The following is a 20,962-nucleotide window of genomic DNA, read 5'->3' as shown; positions in this document are numbered from 1 at the left end:
GTTCCTCCGTATTATCACTAGTTCCTCCGTATTATCACTAGTTACTGTGTATTATCACTAGTTCCTCTGCATTATCACTAGTTCCTGTGTATTATCACTGGCTCATGTGCATTATCACTAGTTCATGTGTATTATCACTAGTTCCTGTGTATTATCACTAGTTCCTCTGTATTATCACTAGTTCCTGTGCATTATCATTGGCTCCTGTGTATTATCACTAGTTCCTCTGTATTATCACTAGTTCCTGTGCATTATCACTAGTTCCTGTGTATTATCACTATTTCCTGTGTATTATCACTAGTTCATGTGCATTATCACTAGTTCCTGTGTATTATCACTAGCTCCTGTGTATTATCACTGACTCCTGTGTATTATCACTAGTTCCTGTGTATTATCACTGGCTCCTGTGTATTATCACTAGTTCCTGTGCATTATCACTAGTTCTTGTGTATTATCACTGGCTCATGTGCATTATCACTAGTTCCTCCGTATTATCACTAGTTCCTCCGTATTATCACTAGTTACTGTGTATTATCACTAGTTCCTCTGCATTATCACTAGTTCCTGTGTATTATCACTGGCTCATGTGCATTATCACTAGTTCATGTGTATTATCACTAGTTCCTGTGAATTATCACTAGTTCCTGTGTATTATCACTGGCTCCTGTGTATTATCACTAGTTCCTGTGTATTATCACTAGTTCCTGTGTATTATCACTAGTTCCTGTGTATTATCACTAGTTCCTGTGTAATATCACTGGCTCCTGTGTAATATCACAGGCTCCTGTGTAATATCACTGGCTCCTGTGTATTATCACTGGCTCCTGTGTATTATCACTAGTTCCTGTGTATTATCACTAGTTCCTGTGTATTATCACTGGCTCCTGTGTATTATCACTAGTTCCTGTGTATTATCACTAGTTCCTGTGTATTATCACTGGCTCCTGTGTATTATCACTAGTTCCTGTGTATTATCACTAGTTCCTGTGTATTATCACTGGCTCCTGTGTATTATCAATAGTTCCTGTGTATTATCGCTGGCTCCTGTGTATTATCACTGCCTCCTGTGTATTATCACTAGTTCCTCTGTATTATCACTAGTTCCTGTGTATTATCACTAGTTCCTGTGTATTATCACTAGTTCCTGTGTATTATTACTGGCTCCTGTGTATTATTACTAGTTCCTGTGCATTATCACTAGTTCCTGTGTATTATCACTGGCTCATGTGCATTATCACTAGTTCCTCCGTATTATCACTAGTTCCTCCATATTATCACTAGTTACTGTGTATTATCACTAGTTCCTTTGTATTATCACTAGTTACTGTGTATTATCACTAGTTCCTCTGCATTATCACTAGTTCCTGTGTATTATCACTAGTTACTGTGTATTATCACTAGTTCCTCTGCATTATCACTTGTTCCTGTGTATTATCACTAGTTCCTGTGTATTATCACTAGTTACTGTGTATTATCACTAGTTCCTGTGCATTATCACTAGTTCCTGTGCATTATCACTAGTTCCTGTGTATTATCACTAGTTCCTCTGCATTATCACTTGTTCCTGTGTATTATCACTAGTTCCTGTGTATTATCACTAGTTCCTGTGAATTATCACTAGTTCCTGTGTATTATCACTGGCTCCTGTGTATTATCACTAGTTCCTGTGTATTATCACTAGTTCCTGTGTATTATCACTAGTTCCTGTGTAATATCACTGGCTCCTGTGTAATATCACAGGCTCCTGTGTAATATCACTGGCTCCTGTGTATTATCACTGGCTCCTGTGTATTATCACTAGTTCCTGTGTATTATCACTAGTTCCTGTGTATTATCACTGGCTCCTGTGTATTATCACTGGTTCCTGTGTATTATCACTAGTTCCTGTGTATTATCACTGGCTCATGTGTATTATCACTAGTTCCTGTGTATTATCACTAGTTCCTGTGTATTATCACTGGCTCCTGTGTATTATCAATAGTTCCTGTGTATTATCGCTGGCTCCTGTGTATTATCACTGCCTCCTGTGTATTATCACTAGTTCCTGTGTATTATCACTAGTTCCTGTGTATTATCACTAGTTCCTGTGTATTATCACTAGTTCCTGTGTATTATCACTAGTTCCTCTGTATTATCACTAGTTCCTGTGTATTATCACTAGTTCCTGAGTATTATCACTGGCTCCTGTGTATTATCACTAGTTCCTGTGTATTATCACTAGTTCCTCCGTATTATCACTAGTTCCTCTGTATTATCACTAGTTCCTGTGCATTATCACTAGTTCCTGTTTATTATCACTGGCTCATGTGCATTATCACTAGTTCCTGTGCATTATCACTAGCTCCTGTGTATTATCACTGACTCCTGTGTATTATCACTGACTCCTGTGTATTATCACTGACTCCTGTGTATTATCACTAGTTCCTGTGTATTATCACTAGCTCCTGTGTATTATCACTGGCTCCTGTGTATTATCACTAGTTCCTGTGCATTATCACTAGTTCTTGTGTATTATCACTGGCTCATGTGCATTATCACTAGTTCCTCCGTATTATCACTAGTTCCTCCGTATTATCACTAGTTACTGTGTATTATCACTAGTTCCTCTGCATTATCACTAGTTCCTGTGTATTATCACTGGCTCATGTGCATTATCACTAGTTCATGTGTATTATCACTAGTTCCTGTGTATTATCACTAGTTCCTCTGTATTATCACTAGTTCCTGTGCATTATCATTGGCTCCTGTGTATTATCACTAGTTCCTCTGTATTATCACTAGTTCCTGTGCATTATCACTAGTTCCTGTGTATTATCACTATTTCCTGTGTATTATCACTAGTTCATGTGCATTATCACTAGTTCCTGTGTATTATCACTAGCTCCTGTGTATTATCACTGACTCCTGTGTATTATCACTAGTTCCTGTGTATTATCACTGGCTCCTGTGTATTATCACTAGTTCCTGTGCATTATCACTAGTTCTTGTGTATTATCACTGGCTCATGTGCATTATCACTAGTTCCTCCGTATTATCACTAGTTCCTCCGTATTATCACTAGTTACTGTGTATTATCACTAGTTCCTCTGCATTATCACTAGTTCCTGTGTATTATCACTGGCTCATGTGCATTATCACTAGTTCATGTGTATTATCACTAGTTCCTGTGAATTATCACTAGTTCCTGTGTATTATCACTGGCTCCTGTGTATTATCACTAGTTCCTGTGTATTATCACTAGTTCCTGTGTATTATCACTAGTTCCTGTGTATTATCACTAGTTCCTGTGTAATATCACTGGCTCCTGTGTAATATCACAGGCTCCTGTGTAATATCACTGGCTCCTGTGTATTATCACTGGCTCCTGTGTATTATCACTAGTTCCTGTGTATTATCACTAGTTCCTGTGTATTATCACTGGCTCCTGTGTATTATCACTAGTTCCTGTGTATTATCACTAGTTCCTGTGTATTATCACTGGCTCCTGTGTATTATCACTAGTTCCTGTGTATTATCACTAGTTCCTGTGTATTATCACTGGCTCCTGTGTATTATCAATAGTTCCTGTGTATTATCGCTGGCTCCTGTGTATTATCACTGCCTCCTGTGTATTATCACTAGTTCCTGTGTATTATCACTAGTTCCTCTGTATTATCACTAGTTCCTGTGTATTATCACTAGTTCCTGTGTATTATCACTAGTTCCTGTGTATTATTACTGGCTCCTGTGTATTATCACTAGTTCCTGTGCACTGTGCAAACAACTCATTTTTAAGTTTAACTTGAATCTTATTTTAATATTAAAACAGGGCTTGACAAATTCAGGGAACCACAATGCATTATTATTACTGGCTCCTGTGTATTATCACTAGTTCCTGTGCATTATCACTGGCTCCTGTGTATTATCACTAGTTCCTGTGTATTATCACTAGTTCCTGTGTATTATTACTAGTTCCTGTGTAATATCACTGGCTCCTGTGTAATATCACTGGCTCCTGTGTAATATCACTGGCTCCTGTGTATTATCACTAGTTCCTGTGTATTATCACTAGTGCCTGTGTATTATCACTAGTTCCTGTGTATTATCACTAGTTCCTGTGTATTATCACTGTCTCCTGTGTATTATCACTAGTTCCTGTGTATTATCACTAGTTCCTGTGTATTATCACTGGCTCCTGTGTATTATCACTAGTTCCTGTGTATTATCACTGGCTCCTGTGTATTATCACTGGCTCCTGTGTATTATCAATAGTTCCTGTGTATTATCGCTGGCTCCTGTGTATTATCACTGCCTCCTGTGTATTATCACTAGTTCCTGTGTATTATCACTAGTTCCTCTGTATTATCACTAGTTCCTGTGTATTATCACTAGTTCCTGTGTATTATCACTAGTTCCTGTGTATTATCACTGGCTCCTGTGTATTATCACTAGTTCCTGTGTATTATCACTAGTTCCTGTGTATTATCACTAGTTCCTGTGTATTATCACTGGCTCCTGTGTATTATCACTAGTTCCTGGATATTATCACTGGCTCATGTGTATTATCACTAGTTCCTGGATATTATCACTGGCTCATGTGTATTATCACTAGTTCCTGGATATTATCACTGGCTCCTGTGTATTATCACTAGTTCCTGGATATTATCACTGGCTCCTGTGTATTATCACTAGTTCCTGTGTATTATCAGTAGTTCCTGTGTATTATCACTGGCTCCTGTGTATTATCACTGGCTCCTGTGTATTATCACTGACTCCTGTGTATTATCACTAGTTCCTGTGTATTATCACTAGCTCCTGTGTATTATCACTGACTCCTGTGTATTATCACTAGTTCCTGTGTATTATCACTGGCTCCTGTGTATTATCACTAGTTCCTGTGCATTATCACTAGTTCTTGTGTATTATCACTGGCTCATGTGCATTATCACTAGTTCCTCCGTATTATCACTAGTTCCTCCGTATTATCACTAGTTACTGTGTATTATCACTAGTTCCTCTGCATTATCACTAGTTCCTGTGTATTATCACTGGCTCATGTGCATTATCACTAGTTCATGTGTATTATCACTAGTTCCTGTGTATTATCACTAGTTCCTCTGTATTATCACTAGTTCCTGTGCATTATCATTGGCTCCTGTGTATTATCACTAGTTCCTCTGTATTATCACTAGTTCCTGTGCATTATCACTAGTTCCTGTGTATTATCACTATTTTCTGTGTATTATCACTAGTTCCTGTGCATTATCACTAGTTCCTGTGTATTATCACTAGTTCCTGTGCATTATCACTAGTTCCTGTGTATTATCACTAGTTCCTGTGTATTATCACTAGTTCCTGTGCATTATCACTAGTTCCTGTGTATTATCACTGGCTCCTGCGCATTATCACTAGTTCCTGTGTATTATTACTAGTTCCTGTGCATTATCACTAGTTCCTGTGTATTATCACTGGCTCATGTGCATTATCACTAGTTCCTCCGTATTATCACTAGTTCCTCCATATTATCACTAGTTACTGTGTATTATCACTAGTTCCTTTGTATTATCACTAGTTACTGTGTATTATCACTAGTTCCTCTGCATTATCACTAGTTCCTGTGTATTATCACTAGTTACTGTGTATTATCACTAGTTCCTCTGCATTATCACTTGTTCCTGTGTATTATCACTAGTTCCTGTGTATTATCACTAGTTCCTGTGCATTATCACTAGTTCCTGTGCATTATCACTAGTTCCTGTGTATTATCACTAGTTCCTCTGCATTATCACTTGTTCCTGTGTATTATCACTAGTTCCTGTGTATTATCACTAGTTCCTGTGCATTATCACTAGTTCCTGTGTATTATCACTGGGTCATGTGTGTTATCACTAGTTCCTGTGTATTATCACTAGTTACTTTGTTTTATCACTAGTTCCTGTGCATTGTCACTGTGGCAGCCAGTAACACATATGGCAGTGGGAGCGTAAGAGAGGGGGATCCGGGAGGTGAAAGTTTAAGGAGGGTCCAATACACTACAGAAATATATATATATATATATATATATATATATATATATATATATATATATATATACAAACAATTTCCAGCTCAGCCCTCCAAGTGTCAACCGCCTGGGTGCAGAAATAAGTAATGTAAATAATCCAGTCAAATGCACTCTCAGGTCTTTTCAATAGGTTCTTTAATGGAACGTTTTCGGGGTTCACAACCCCTTCATCAGCATAAACAAATAACCAAATATCACACAATTTATAGTGTATCAAAACAGTGTCTCACCAAACAATTTTGCTTCCAAAAGTGCGCCAAAATACCGAGTGTGGAACGCATCTTGCGTTCCACTGTGATCATGCCAACCGGAAGTGATGTCACTTCCGGTTTCGCGACATGATTGAAACATATGTGCATTGCTTTATATTGCATTTAATAACAGTTTACAATGTGCTGAAAATTACCTGATAGGTAATTTAGAAAAAGAGGATGTCAACAAACAAAATGTAATTACCTGTGATCTGCACATTAAATATTATAGTGTGAGTCAATCGTCATAGTAACCGTAGCCATGGTTACGAGACATCACTAAGTAAGTGTGTTTATATGATAGTGGATTCTCTAGTGCAACCAACATATATAGTGACATTAATTACTAAACATTCTGTGTCATGTCCATTCACAACTATGTATAATAATTTATATACATAAATACGTAAAAAAGGGAACTAAATATAAAAATAAAAATAAACTTAAAAAGTGGCTGTTCTTGCTTGTACTTGTTATCAATACATATAGTAATGTACACTACCTGCGGCATAGTACATGTACTTTATACAGGCAGTGTATCAATAAATCGTTTTGCAACATTATTCTGTTGTGTATTACCCTAAATGTAAAAATACATAAACGATGTACTATGGCTAGTTTAAGCATGGCTTGTTATGTTAGCATTCAAACTTAGCAAACAAAAAAGTACATCTATATCTCTGTATATTAGTAATATGACACAGATATATGGCCCACTACAAAAAATTCACTTAATGATACAGTGAATTCACAAAGGGATCCAAATTAGCATACTAGGACAAAGAGCGGCATATTAGGTCATGACAATCATCATTGTACTTCTATTTCTATGTATATATTAATGAGACATGTACAGGTTGGCGTACGCGGGGGCCATGGAGGAACCCATGGCTGTACCAGCTGTTTGTAAATAGAAATTACTCTCGAATCTGAAGTAATTCTTATACAAACAGAATTCTATCAAGGAAAGAAAGAATTTAATTGGTGGGCCCTCATAAAGAGGGTTATTGGTGATATGTTCCTCAATTGATTTCAGACCCTCAGTGTGGGGAATGATAGTATACAGGCTGTTGACGTCCAAACAGACCAATAGGTCATCAGGTTGGACGTCAACAGTCCGTATCTTACGTATGAAGTCACCTGTATCCATAATATATGATCTTACCTCCCTAACCACAGGTTGTAGTAAGATATCCACCAGTTGTGCCACCGGCTGTGTCAAGGAATCCCTTGCTGACACAATCGGGCGGCCTGGTGGATTATCTAGAGTTTTGTGTATCTTTGGGATTGAGTATAAGATGGGTATTTTAGGATAAGTAGTGATACAAAAATCACGAATATGTTCAGATAGCCAACTTTGTTCAAAACCCATCTGGATCAATGCATCCAATTGTATTTTAAATTTTGTAGTGGGATCATTAGGTAACACGGAATAAGTGTGTATATCTGTCAACTGAGTCAAAATGTCAGTACGGTAATCCTCATAATTGAGTATCACTATGGCACCGCCCTTATCGGCGGGCCTAATGACTATACTTGGGTCTTCCTGCAGGGTCTTTATCGCCTGTCTTTCTTCCCTAGACATATTATGTGTCCAAAGGGACTGTTGTCTAGCTGTATCAAGGTCTTGGGTGACCAGTCTCATAAAAGTTTTGGTACTTGGACTGCTATTTATTAGTTCAAAAGAGCTGGGGGTTTTACATTGAAGTTCTACCTGTGTCTTGGTTGAACTAGATGTGGAGTTTTGAAAAAACTCTCTTATCTTAAGTGATTTGTTCAACTTGTACAGGTCCAATTTTAAATCAAACTCGGAAAGGGCTGTGCTAGGCACAAAATATAAGCCCCGGTTCAAAACTTTACGTTCACTGTCTGATAAATGATGTGTACTTAAATTAATTACTATGTCCTCTGTCGTGGGCGTCTTGGTGGTCGGTGTCTTATGCCCCGCCCGCCTAATATGGGGTCTATTGTGCCGCCCCCTCCCCGGGAGCGAGTAGTCACCCCTAAAAAATGATGGTTGGGTGTAGAGTGTTCCCTAGATGTATGTGTAGAAAATTGATTAAGGGGTCTGTATGATCCAGGTGGAGTCAGAGAAGTATTGCCAGGGTTTCTATCAGTATCAGAAGACTCTCCCCCACTAGTATCCACAGTATCAAAGTGGACCCGTCTATTTCTCTGTCTTTAAGGAGGGTCCCCTACACTACAGAAATATATATATATATATATATATATATGTATGTATATTTCTTCTGTTAAGTGTGATCAGTCCACGGGTAATCATTACTTCTGGGATATTAACTGCTCCCCTACAGGAAGTGCAAGAGGATTCACCCAGCAGAGCTGCATATAGCTCCTCCCCTCTACGTCACTCCCAGTCATTCTCTTGCACCCAGCAACTAGATAGGTCGTGTGAGAGGACTATGGTGATTATACTTAGTTTTATATCTTCAATCAAAAGTTTGTTATTTTAAAATAGCACCGGAGTGTGTTATTACCTCTCTGGCAGAGTTTGAGGAAGAATCTACCAGAGTTTTGCTATGATTTTAGCCGGAGTAGTTAAGATCATATTGCTGTTCTCGGCCATCTGAGGAGTGAGGTAAACTTCAGATCAGGGGACAGCGGGCAGATGAATCTGCATAGAGGTATGTAGCAGTTTTTATTTTCTGACAATGGAATTGATGAGAAAATCCTGCCATACCGATATAATGTCATGTATGTATACTTTACACTTCAGTATTCTGGGAGAATGGTACTTCACTAGAATTACACTGTAAGAAAGACATAAAGCTGTTTAATAACTAGAGATTATGTTTAACGTTTTTGCTGGAATGTAAAATCGTTTTCATTTGCTGAGGTACTGTGTGAATAAATGTTTGGGCACCATTTTTCCACTTGGCAGTTGCTTAAATCTGTTTTTTCTGTCAGTTTCTGTTCTCCCTCACTGCTGTGTGTGTGGGGGAGGGGCGCTTTTACTATGCATCAAATATTTCAGTCAGCAACTCATTGTATTCCCTGCATGATCCGGTTCATCTCTACAGAGCTCAGGGGTCTTCAAAACTTTTTTTGAGGGAGGTAATTTCTCTCAGCAGAGCTGTGAGAATTATAGTTTGACTGAAATAAAAACTTTTATTCTGTAATTTGTTTCCTGCTTTCAGAAATTGTTATCTTTGCTAATGGGATTAAACCTTTGCTAAAGTTGTGTTGTTTACAAGGATTGAGGCTATAACTGTTTCAATTTATTAATTTTTAACTGTCATAGATCTTCTGTGCTTCTTAAAGGCACAGTACGTTTTAATATTATTCTATTTGAATTGTATTTCCAAGTTGCAAGTTTATTTGCTAGTGTGTTAAACATGTCTGATTCAGAAGATGATACCTGTGTCATTTGTTGCAATGCCAAAGTGGAGCCCAATAGAAATTTATGTACTAACTGTATTGATGCTACTTTAAATAAAAATCAATCTGTACAAATTGAACAAATTTCACCAAACAACGAGGGGAGAGTTATGCCGACTAACTCGCCTCACGTGTCAGTACCTACATCTCCCGCTCAGAGGGAGGTGCGTGATATTGTAGCGCCGAGTACAGCTGGGCGGCCATTACAAATCACATTACAGGATATGGCTACTGTTATGACTGAAGTTTTGGCTAAATTACCAGAACTAAAAGGTAAGCGTGATCACTCTGGGGTGAGAACAGAGTGCGCTGATAATATTAGGGCCATGTCAGACACTGCGTCACAGGTGGCAGAACATGAGGACGGAGAACTTCATTCTGTGGGTGACGGTTCTGATCCAAACAGACTGGATTCAGATATTTCAAATTTTAAATTTAAACTGGAAAACCTCCGTGTATTACTAGGGGAGGTGTTAGCGGCTCTGAATGATTGTAACACAGTTGCAATACCAGAGAAAATGTGTAGGTTGGATAAATATTTTGCGGTACCGACGAGTACTGAGGTTTTTCCTATACCTAAGAGACTTACTGAAATTGTTACTAAGGAGTGGGATAGACCCGGTGTGCCGTTCTCACCCCCTCCGATATTTAGAAAAATGTTTCCAATAGACGCCACCACAAGGGACTTATGGCAAACGGTCCCTAAGGTGGAGGGAGCAGTTTCTACTTTAGCTAAGCGTACCACTATCCCGGTGGAGGATAGCTGTGCTTTTTCAGATCCAATGGATAAAAAGTTAGAGGGTTACCTTAAGAAAATGTTTGTTCAACAAGGTTTTATATTGCAACCCCTTGCATGCATTGCGCCGATCACGGCTGCAGCGGCATTCTGGATTGAGTCTCTGGAAGAGAACATTGGTTCAGCTACTCTGGACGACATTACGGACAGGCTTAGAGTCCTTAAACTAGCTAATTCATTCATTTCGGAGGCCGTAGTACATCTTACTAAACTTACGGCGAAGAATTCAGGATTCGCCATTCAGGCACGCAGGGCGCTGTGGCTAAAATCCTGGTCAGCTGATGTTACTTCTAAGTCTAAATTGCTTAATATACCTTTCAAAGGGCAGACCTTATTCGGGCCCGGGTTGAAAGAGATTATCGCTGACATTACAGGAGGTAAAGGCCATGCCTTGCCTCAGGACAAAGCCAAAGCCAAGACTAGACAGTCTAGTTTTCGTTCCTTTCGTAATTTCAAAGCAGGAGCAGCATCAACTTCCTCTGCACCAAAACAGGAAGGAGCTGTTGCTCGCTACAGACAAGGCTGGAAACCTAACCAGTCCTGGAACAAGGGCAAGCAGACTAGGAAACCTGCTGCTGCCCCCAAAACAGCATGAATTGAGGACCCCCGATCCGGGATCGGATCTAGTGGGGGGCAGACTTTCTCTCTTCGCCCAGGCTTGGGCAAGAGATGTTCAGGATCCCTGGGCGCTAGAGATAATATCTCAGGGATACCTTCTGGACTTCAAATACTCTCCTCCAAGAGAGAGATTTCATCTGTCAAGATTGTCAACAATCCAGACAAAGAAAGAGGCTTTTCTACGCTGCGTACAAGAGCTCTTGTTAATGGGAGTAATCCATCCAGTTCCACGATCGGAACAGGGACAGGGGTTTTACTCAAATCTGTTTGTGGTTCCCAAAAAAGAGGGAACTTTCAGACCAATCCTGGACTTAAAGATCCTAAACAAATTCCTAAGAGTTCCATCGTTCAAGATGGAGACTATTCGGACAATTTTACCTATGATCCAAGAGGGTCAGTACATGACCACTGTAGATTTAAAAGATGCTTACCCGCACATACAGATTCACAAAGATCATTACAGGTACCTAAGGTTTGCCTTCCTAGACAGGCATTACCAGTTTGTGGCTCTTCCATTCGGATTGGCTACAGCGCCAAGAATCTTCACAAAGGTTCTGGGTGCTCTTCTGGCGGTACTAAGACCGTGGGGAATCTCGGTAGCTCCATACCTAGACGACATTCTGATACAAGCTTCAAGCTTTCAAACTGCCAAATCTCATACAGAGTTAGTGCTGGCATTTCTAAGGTCACATGGATGGAAGGTGAACGAAAAGAAAAGTTCACTCGTTCCACTCACAAGAGTTCCCTTCCTGGGGACTCTTATAGATTCTGTAGAAATGAAGATTTACCTGACAGAGGACAGGCTATCAAGACTTCAAAGTGCTTGCCGCACTCTTCATTCCATTCAACACCCGTCAGTGGCTCAATGTATGAAGGTAATCGGCTTAATGGTAGCGGCAATGGACATAGTACCCTTTGCACGCTTACACCTCAGACCACTGCAACTGTGCATGCTAGGTCAGTGGAATGGGGATTACTCAGACTTATCCCCTTCTCTGAATCTGGATCAAGAGACCAGAAATTCTCTTCTATGGTGGCTTTCTCGGCCACACCTGTCCAGGGGGATGCCATTCAGCAGACCAGACTGGACAATTGTAACAACAGACGCCAGCCTTCTAGGTTGGGGTGCCGTCTGGAATTCCCTGAAGGCTCAGGGACTATGGAGTCAGGAGGAGAGTCTCCTGCCAATAAACATTCTGGAATTGAGAGCAGTTCTCAATGCCCTCCTGGCTTGGCCCCAGTTGACAACTCGGGGGTTCATCAGGTTTCAGTCGGACAACATCACGACTGTAGCTTACATCAACCATCAGGGAGGGACAAGAAGCTCCCTAGCTATGATGGAAGTATCAAAGATAATTTGCTGGGCAGAGTCTCACTCTTGCCACCTGTCAGCAATCCACATCCCGGGAGTGGAGAACTGGGAGGCGGATTTCTTAAGTCGTCAGACTTTTCATCCGGGGGAGTGGGAACTTCATCCGGAGGTCTTTGCCCAAATACTTCGACGTTGGGGCAAACCAGAGATAGATCTCATGGCGTCTCGACAGAACGCCAAGCTTCCTCGTTACGGGTCCAGATCCAGGGATCCAGGAGCAGTCCTGATAGATGCTCTGACAGCACCTTGGGACTTCAGGATGGCTTACGTGTTTCCACCCTTCCCGTTGCTTCCTCGATTGATAGCCAGAATCAAACAAGAGAGAGCATCAGTGATTCTAATAGCACCTGCGTGGCCACGCAGGACTTGGTATGCAGACCTGGTGGACATGTCATCCTGTCCGCCTTGGTCTCTACCTCTGAAACAGGACCTTCTGATACAGGGTCCCTTCAAACATCAAAATCTAACTTCTCTGAAGCTGACTGCTTGGAAATTGAACGCTTAATTTTATCAAGACGTGGGTTTTCTGAGTCAGTTATTAGTACCTTAATACAGACTAGGAAACCTGTTACCAGAAAGATTTACCATAAGATATGGCGTAAATACCTACATTGGTGTGAATCCAAAGGTTACTCTTGGAGTAAGGTTAGGATTCCTAGGATATTGTCTTTTCTACAAGAAGGTTTAGAAAAGGGTTTATCTGCTAGTTCATTAAAGGGACAGATCTGTTACACAAACGTCTGTCAGAAGTTCCTGACGTCCAGGCTTTTTGTCAGGCTTTGGCCAGGATTAAGCCTGTGTTTAAAACTGTTGCTCCACCATGGAGTTTAAACCTTGTTCTTAATGTTTTACAGGGCGTTCCGTTTGAACCCCTTCATTCCATTGATATAAAGTTGTTATCTTGGAAAGTTCTATTTTTAATGGCTATTTCCTCGGCTCGAAGAGTCTCTGAATTATCAGCCTTACATTGTGATTCTCCTTATTTGATTTTTCATTCGGATAAGGTAGTCCTGCGTACTAAACCTGGGTTCTTACCTAAGGTAGTTACTAACAGGAATATCAATCAAGAGATTGTTGTTCCTTCTTTATGCCCAAATCCTTCTTCAAAGAAGGAACGTCTACTGCACAACCTGGATGTAGTCCGGGCTCTAAAATTTTACTTGCAGGCAACTAAGGAATTCCGACAAACGTCTTCTCTGTTTGTCATTTACTCTGGGCAGAGGAGAGGTCAAAAAGCTTCCGCTACCTCTCTTTCTTTTTGGCTTCGTAGCATAATTCGTTTAGCTTATGAGACTGCTGGACAGCAGCCCCCTGAAAGAATTACAGCTCATTCTACTAGAGCTGTGGCTTCCACTTGGGCCTTCAAGAATGAGGCCTCTGTTGAACAGATTTGCAAGGCTGCAACTTGGTCTTCGCTTCATACTTTTTCCAAATTTTACAAATTTGACACCTTTGCTTCATCGGAGGCTATTTTTGGGAGAAAGGTTCTTCAGGCAGTGGTTCCTTCTGTATAAAGAGTCTGCCTATCCCTCCCGTCATCCGTGTACTTTTGCTTTGGTATTGGTATCCCAGAAGTAATGATGACCCGTGGACTGATCACACTTAACAGAAGAAAACATAATTTATGCTTACCTGATAAATTCCTTTCTTCTGTAGTGTGATCAGTCCACGGCCCGCCCTGTTTTTAAGGCAGGTAAATATTTTTTAATTTATACTCCAGTCACCACTTCACCCTTGGCTTTTCCTTTCTCGTTGGTCCTTGGTCGAATGACTGGGAGTGACGTAGAGGGGAGGAGCTATATGCAGCTCTGCTGGGTGAATCCTCTTGCACTTCCTGTAGGGGAGCAGTTAATATCCCACAAGTAATGATGACCCGTGGACTGATCACACTACAGAAGAAAGGAATTTATCAGGTAAGCATAAATTATGTTATTTAAAAAACAACAACAACTAAACTGCATACTGGCAGACTGTCTGCCAGTAACTAAGATGGGGGTGACCAGTGGGTGGTGGGGGAGGGAAGAGAGCTGTTTGAGAGGGGTCAGGTAGGGATCAGGGGGTGGGAAGTGTCAGGTGGGAGGGTAATCTCTACACTAAAGCTAAAATTAACTTTACAAGCTACCGGATTAACCCCATTCACTGCCGGAAATAATAGAAGTGTTGATGCGCAGCTGCAATTAGCGGCCTTCTAATTACCAAAAAGCAATGGCAAAGCTATTCATGTCTGCTATTTCTGAACAAAGGGGATCCAAGAGAAGCTTTTATAACCATTCATCATATAACCATTCATCATAATTTCAGTGAGGAACCCAAAGTCTGCAAAAAAGTTAATGATTTTTTTTTTTTATATGATTGCATTTGGCGGCGAAACAGTGGCAGAAAATATACCAAAATGGGCCTAGATCAATGTTTTGGGTTGACTACTTTAAAAATATATATCGTTTTTATAAGTAAATAAATAAAAAAAAAAGTCTAATTGCAAAAATGCTAAAAAAATTTCCAATAGTGCTTTTGGCACGTTTTTCTTGCATCAGAAGGGGTTAAATGCCTCTAAATTTTGGGGGAAAGTTGTACTTTGTCTCACACCCCTTTATAGAGGCCAAATAACAACATCTGTACTTTACAGTAATGGTCTAATGAAATATTATACTAAAACATTACTAACCGTTTCCGCTTTGTAAGTTTTGACTATACAGTCCATAATCCCATGATACCTGGACTGAGTCTGTAAACGAACCTAGATAAGCAAAAATGTAATATCATTAAAAGGCTTCATTCTACTTAATAAATGTGCTTCTGTTCTTAAATTCAGTACGCTACTTCACTATGTCACAATGGTTATGTTACTATTTCCCTTAAAGAAACAGTCTACTTGTATTATTGTTTAAAAAGATAGATAATCCCTTTATTACCCATTCCCCAGTTTTGCATAAACCAAAACAGTTATATAAATACACTATTTAGCTCTGTGATTATCTTGTATCTAAGCCTCTTATCTCAGTGCTTTATACAATCTTGATTTTAGCCAATCAGTGCTGGTTTATGCATAACTCCATGGGAGTGAGCACAGTGTTATCTATATGGCACACATGAACTAGCGCTGTCTGCGAAAAACTAATAAAATACACTGATGTAAGAGGCGGCCTTCAATTAGCAAATGAGCCTACCTAGGTTTAGCTTGCAACAAAGGATACCAAAAGAAAAAAGCTAATTTGATGATAAAAGTAAATGTTTTAAATTGCATGCCCTATCTGAATCATGAAAGTTTAATTTTGACTTGATTGTCCCTTTAAATTACCACTCAGGTGGGGCAGAGAACCGCTGGTCACAAGCAGAAAAAGAGAGGAAACTAAGCCAATCAGCAGTGCTACTTGCTCAGCTGGATCCTGCGACTACTGCTGCTAATTGGGTGATCAGAGGATCATCTTAAAGGATCATGAAACACATTTTTTTTCATGATTTAGATAGACAATACAAAAAAACTAAAGTTTCCAATTTTTTTTTCTATTATTAAATTTGCTTCATTCTCATGTTATTCTTTGTTGAAGACGAATATTGGACGTAACGTAATTGGTTTTGGAATGAATATTTGGACCATACACAGATCTCTAAGAATGATGGATTTGTGTCTCAGCATGGTCCAAAGTAGCTATAATGGAGATCAACATGAATAAAATATGTTAAGGTAACAAAATACCCCAGAATAAAAAAAGAAGAGCATTCGGGAAACAAGACCCAGACTGAGGGTTTAGCACGTAAGGGGATCCCAAGGGGGGTCCTGGTGTTCTGCTTGTGCTCACAGTCACAGCTAGTGCAGTGCTCACAGTTACTCTAGTGTTTGTGACTGAGGGAGTGGGCAGGAAGGTACATCTTAGTATGGGACAGTTGTGCGCTGGGACAGGCAGCGGATCAGAAGCTTGTGCAGTGCTAACAGCTGCTCTAGCAGTATCTCAGCAGGTAAGGGTCAGCACAGTGGGTGCCCTGTCCCTGTATCTGTTTCTCTGGGTGCCCAGGGGTCTGTGGGTGTGAGTGTCTGAGGCTGTGGGGGCTCTGGAGTACGGGGTTCCCTAGCAATTGATGTTGGAGTCCCTGGAGGATGGGGGCTCTGGTGTGGGCCAGGCAGCAGGTTGTAGGTTCAGGAAGGGGCAGGGTGGGGGGCCCTTTACTAATATTTGCCTGGTTGAGCTCAGTCCGCCCCTGAAAGCAGTCCACCCCTGTTTTTTTGTAAAGTGATTATGGAGATGACTTTCGGATTGGTTTGATGAATAATCTTTATCTACACATGACAAAGAGACAAAAAACATAAATATACGTGTGTGCTCTCCTGTGCGCATGCTTGCGTCTGTGTTTGTTGGTGCAAATGAGTGCTTAAAGGGATAGGAAACCCCAAAATGTTCTTTCATGATTTGGATAGAACATACAATTTTAAACAACTTTTCAACTGACTTCTATTATCAAATTTGCTTCATTCTCTTATTATCCTTTGCTTAAGGAACAACATTGCACTACTGGCAGCTGAACACATCTAGTCAGCCAATCACAAGAGACAAATGTGTGCAGGCACCAATCAGCAGCTAGCTCCCACTAGTGTAGGATATGTGTGTATTCTTTTTCAACAAGGGATACCAAGAGAATGCAACACACTTGAAAATGGAAGTGAATGTAAAAGTGACTTAAAATCACATGCTATATCTGAATCATGCAAGTTTTTATTTTTACTTTCCTATCCCTTTAAATATTTTACCTAAATAATATTGGATCTAACAGGGAATGTAATCCCTGAAACATCTAATGATGTACACTGGACGCTCCTCCGCAAGCATAAAAATAAGGTTTACAATAAAAACTGCTTTACATTTCAAACTACCCCTTTTAGTAGTTAAAATCTAGGTATTACCTTAACTGTATCAAATGGGTGTCCGGCAATAAGACCAAGAGCTCCTGGGAAGATTAAGAGAGAAATATTCAAAGTTTTTATAGGCCAAACAATCAGCACTGAAAGGGATACTGTACTCCTAAAATGTACTCTCCCCTTTAATTTGTTACCAAATTGTCAATTTTACCTGCAGGAGTGTATTTGTTTGCAAACAGTTCATTAACCTTTATTTTGTTATTTAAAATAGCTGTTTTGCCCACATAAACCACTACCTACACTGAAAATATCAATAAGAAAAGATATGTAAGCAGGAGACAATGGGGGATATTTATGAAAGCATCAACTATGTTGCATTCGCGGGCGTCAATACGCTCACCAAACATTGCAGCCGCGGATCTGAATATGATGAACCTATTTATCAAAAAAGTCCTCAAACACACGCGTATCAAGTATGGTGCGAAGAGTGTGTGTGTGTGTGTGTTATGTCAGAAATCTTTTGCAAACATATTTACATGTCCCTAAGCTCCTTTTTTGGTTCTAAACAATGTTGTCTGTCATATCTCTGTGTTTATTTATACCACTATATATATACAGTGAAACCTGTTTAAGACGGAATGGCATCGGATAACGGAAATTTTCCGTCTTGGACAGGTTTCCGTCTTATACAGTTAGTAACTGATGGAGCATCTTTTGACATGTGCAAATTCAAAAATGGCAGAATAATGTTACTGTATTGGTCATGAAGCCAGTCTGACCTGCCTTGCCGCAAGGGAGCATAGGATTGGATTCCTGATCAATTAGGAAGTCGGGCGGCAGGTAATGACCTGATGTCCAGCTTCCTGATTGGCTGGGAAGCCATTTCCATGTTCCCTCGCGGTATTGCAGGTCTCCCTCTGACCGTCAGTTCTGGTATCAGAGCATTTTGGCGCAAATGCTCAGGATCAGCACCATACCATAAAGTACCAATATCAGTGCATCCCTAATCAGAATCAATTTCTTGTTTTTCTTGCATGCAAGTAACAAAGACAGTACAATTTTTCTGCTTAATCATTACAGTTTTTATCTGGATTACCTTTTTTTCTCTAACACAGAAAATGGGTGAGAAAACATAAATTGTATACAAACACAGTACAGTACGGTATTAAAAGATTATGTGTTGCATCAGTTACTGTTCAGTAATACACAAACTTTAAGTCTTCTAAACTCTACCTGTACAGTATGCAGTACAAAGACATCTACAGGTGCAGTATCTATTGTGCACAATTACCACAAATACAGGTACAGAAATCACACCTTATGCAAACATTTTAAATAAAATGTACAGTAAAATACTGTAAAAATAAAAATACAGGTACAGTACTGTACTCTACATGTAAGTGCTTTTTATTTTTTACACCTGTACTGTACAGTACTGTATCTGGATTTATTTTTACAGTTCTGTACTACAGTACTTTTTTATTCTAACATTAAATGGAACAGTACTGAACATTATTACCGGCAAAAGATTAACTGTAATTGTTGCATCAACTTGCTTCACAATTACAGTAATACAGTACACAAACTTAAACTCTTCTAAGTACAGTACAATTACAGCTACAGTATCTATTGTGCGCAATGCCCACTAATACAGTAATCACATACAGTAATATGCAAACATTTTAAACTACAGTACTGTAAATAAAAATACAGGTACTGTACTCTACCTGTACGTACTTTTAATTTTTTTAGTGTACACCTGTTCCATACAGTACAGTATCTGGATTTATTTCTACAGTACAGTACTGTACTTCAGTACTTTTTTATTCTAACAGAAAATGGTACAGTACTGAACATTATTAAAAGATTCATTGTTGCATCAACTTTGTTCATAATTACTGTACTGTAATACACAAACTTCAACTCTTCTAAATACTGTACTGTACAGTACAATTACAGGTACAGTATCTATTGAGCGCAATGCCCACTAATAATCACATCTTATGCAAACATTTTAAAGTACAGTACTGTAAATAAAATATGTACAGTACTGTAAATAAAAATACAGTACAATTACTGTAAATAACATAATGTACTTAAAATAGTGTACAACTACTGAAAATAAAATTCTGAAAATAAAAACACAGGTACTGTACTCTACCTGTACGTATTATTATATTCCTCTATAACACATGTCAGAAATAGTCAGTTTAGTGCATATATAAAATGCCTTTGTTTTTGTTTATTGTATGGTTAATGTTTTGCGGCTCTAAAAAGGGTGTGTTTTGTTTTACCCAATGGGAGGCATTCTTTGTCTTTTTAAACTCAGAGCAGTGGTCACTAAAACATGCTATGACTACGGCAGACAAGGCCGAAACGCGTCAGCAGCTGTGACCACTACCCTGAGCTGCAGCTTTGAAAAGTTTCTGTAACCCAAGAGCTGTTGCTTTTTGTTTTAAGCAAATAAAGCATTTTGATCAATTTACAAGCTATCGGGACTCCTGATTCTTTCTCTGTACTCTACCTGTACGTACCTTAGCATTTTTAGTGTACACCTGTACAGTACAGTATCTGGATTTATTTTACAGTACTTTACTACAGTACTTTTTCATTCTAATTCTATACAAATACAGTACTGAACATTATTAAGTGTAAAAGATTAATTGTTGCATCAACTTTGTTCACAATAACTGTAATACAGTAAACATTTTAAAGTACAGTACTGTATAGTTTTTTGTATCCAATCCAGTACTGTACTTTAATTTTTTTTAGCTGCAGATGGAGACAATGTTTACATACTGTAGATTACTTTTTTAATCAAGTTCAATACTGTACTTTAAAATGTTTGTACTGTACTGTTGCTGGAGAGGTCTTGCTTGAAGGTCCGGATACAGAATGATCTGGAACAGGCCAGTGTGTTCTAAAACAGGGAAATACAGTAGTTAGTCATCAGAAATAATGATCATAAACAAAACATTCAACAGTACAGTTAAATAATGTACAGTACTGTACTAAAAAACAGTACAGTACTGTATTTAAGCTTTATATACTCTTATACAGTACTGTACTGTATTTAGATAGTGTACTACAGTTACTGTCTACTGTATGTTTTTACCGTACATACCTGTACCTTTATTGGTTTTCTTGTCCCCACAGTGCCAATAATGTTGCTTGTTTTCTTGGGGCATTGGTTATCCTTTTTTCAATTAAATGTCTAGTGGATGTTATTGGTTCTAGAAGCTCCGGGCAGTTATTAAATAATGCAAACTCTTGCAACTGGTGAACTTTCTCTAGAGCATCTTGGTAGCTTTTGATTGATGGCTCACTGGGAATTTCTGTGGTTTCAGCACTTTGATCGTCATCCATGTTCTCATCACTGTCTTGTTGTTGATCTAAAAGTTCCACAGCATTTGTAAATGTGCTTTCCGTCGCAAGTTCTTTGTCTATGTCAAGGTAACGGTCTATTTCACTGTCAACAAGACCTCCTTGCTGGAATAATGAACGAATATCATTTCTTCTACAGTCACCTGTATTATTACTGGCAATTCTTCATTATCGTTCCTGTTTGAATTAGAGAAACCAGCTTTTACAAAGCACTTGCAAATGGTATCAACAGAAATAGACTTGCATGCCA

At 39.2% G+C, this 20,962-nt stretch overlaps 1 protein-coding gene across 2 annotated transcripts in view; it reads right to left on the bottom strand.

Annotated features, from left to right (window-relative positions):
* SLC25A45 (solute carrier family 25 member 45) overlaps window positions 1-20,962 on the bottom strand; it is a 204,048-nt gene that overhangs the window by 72,064 nt on the left and 111,022 nt on the right. Inside the window, exons 2-4 of one of the 2 annotated variants that reach the window (XM_053720104.1) lie at window positions 20,185-20,248; window positions 17,374-17,417; window positions 15,142-15,213 (exon numbers count right to left, since the gene is read on the bottom strand). In XM_053720104.1, the coding sequence (XP_053576079.1) occupies window positions 15,142-15,177 (36 nt within the window). In that variant the 5' untranslated portion in view covers window positions 15,178-15,213; window positions 17,374-17,417; window positions 20,185-20,248. The remainder of the gene's footprint in view (window positions 1-15,141; window positions 15,214-17,373; window positions 17,418-20,184; window positions 20,249-20,962) is intronic. The other variant, XM_053720103.1, reaches the window with a different exon arrangement.

Source organism: Bombina bombina, chromosome 7, assembly GCF_027579735.1.
Source record: "Bombina bombina isolate aBomBom1 chromosome 7, aBomBom1.pri, whole genome shotgun sequence".
NCBI classification, from domain to species: Eukaryota; Metazoa; Chordata; class Amphibia; order Anura; family Bombinatoridae; genus Bombina; species Bombina bombina.
Note: the sequence above shows the minus strand (reverse complement) of the source record. Positions and strands in the feature narration are given on the sequence as shown.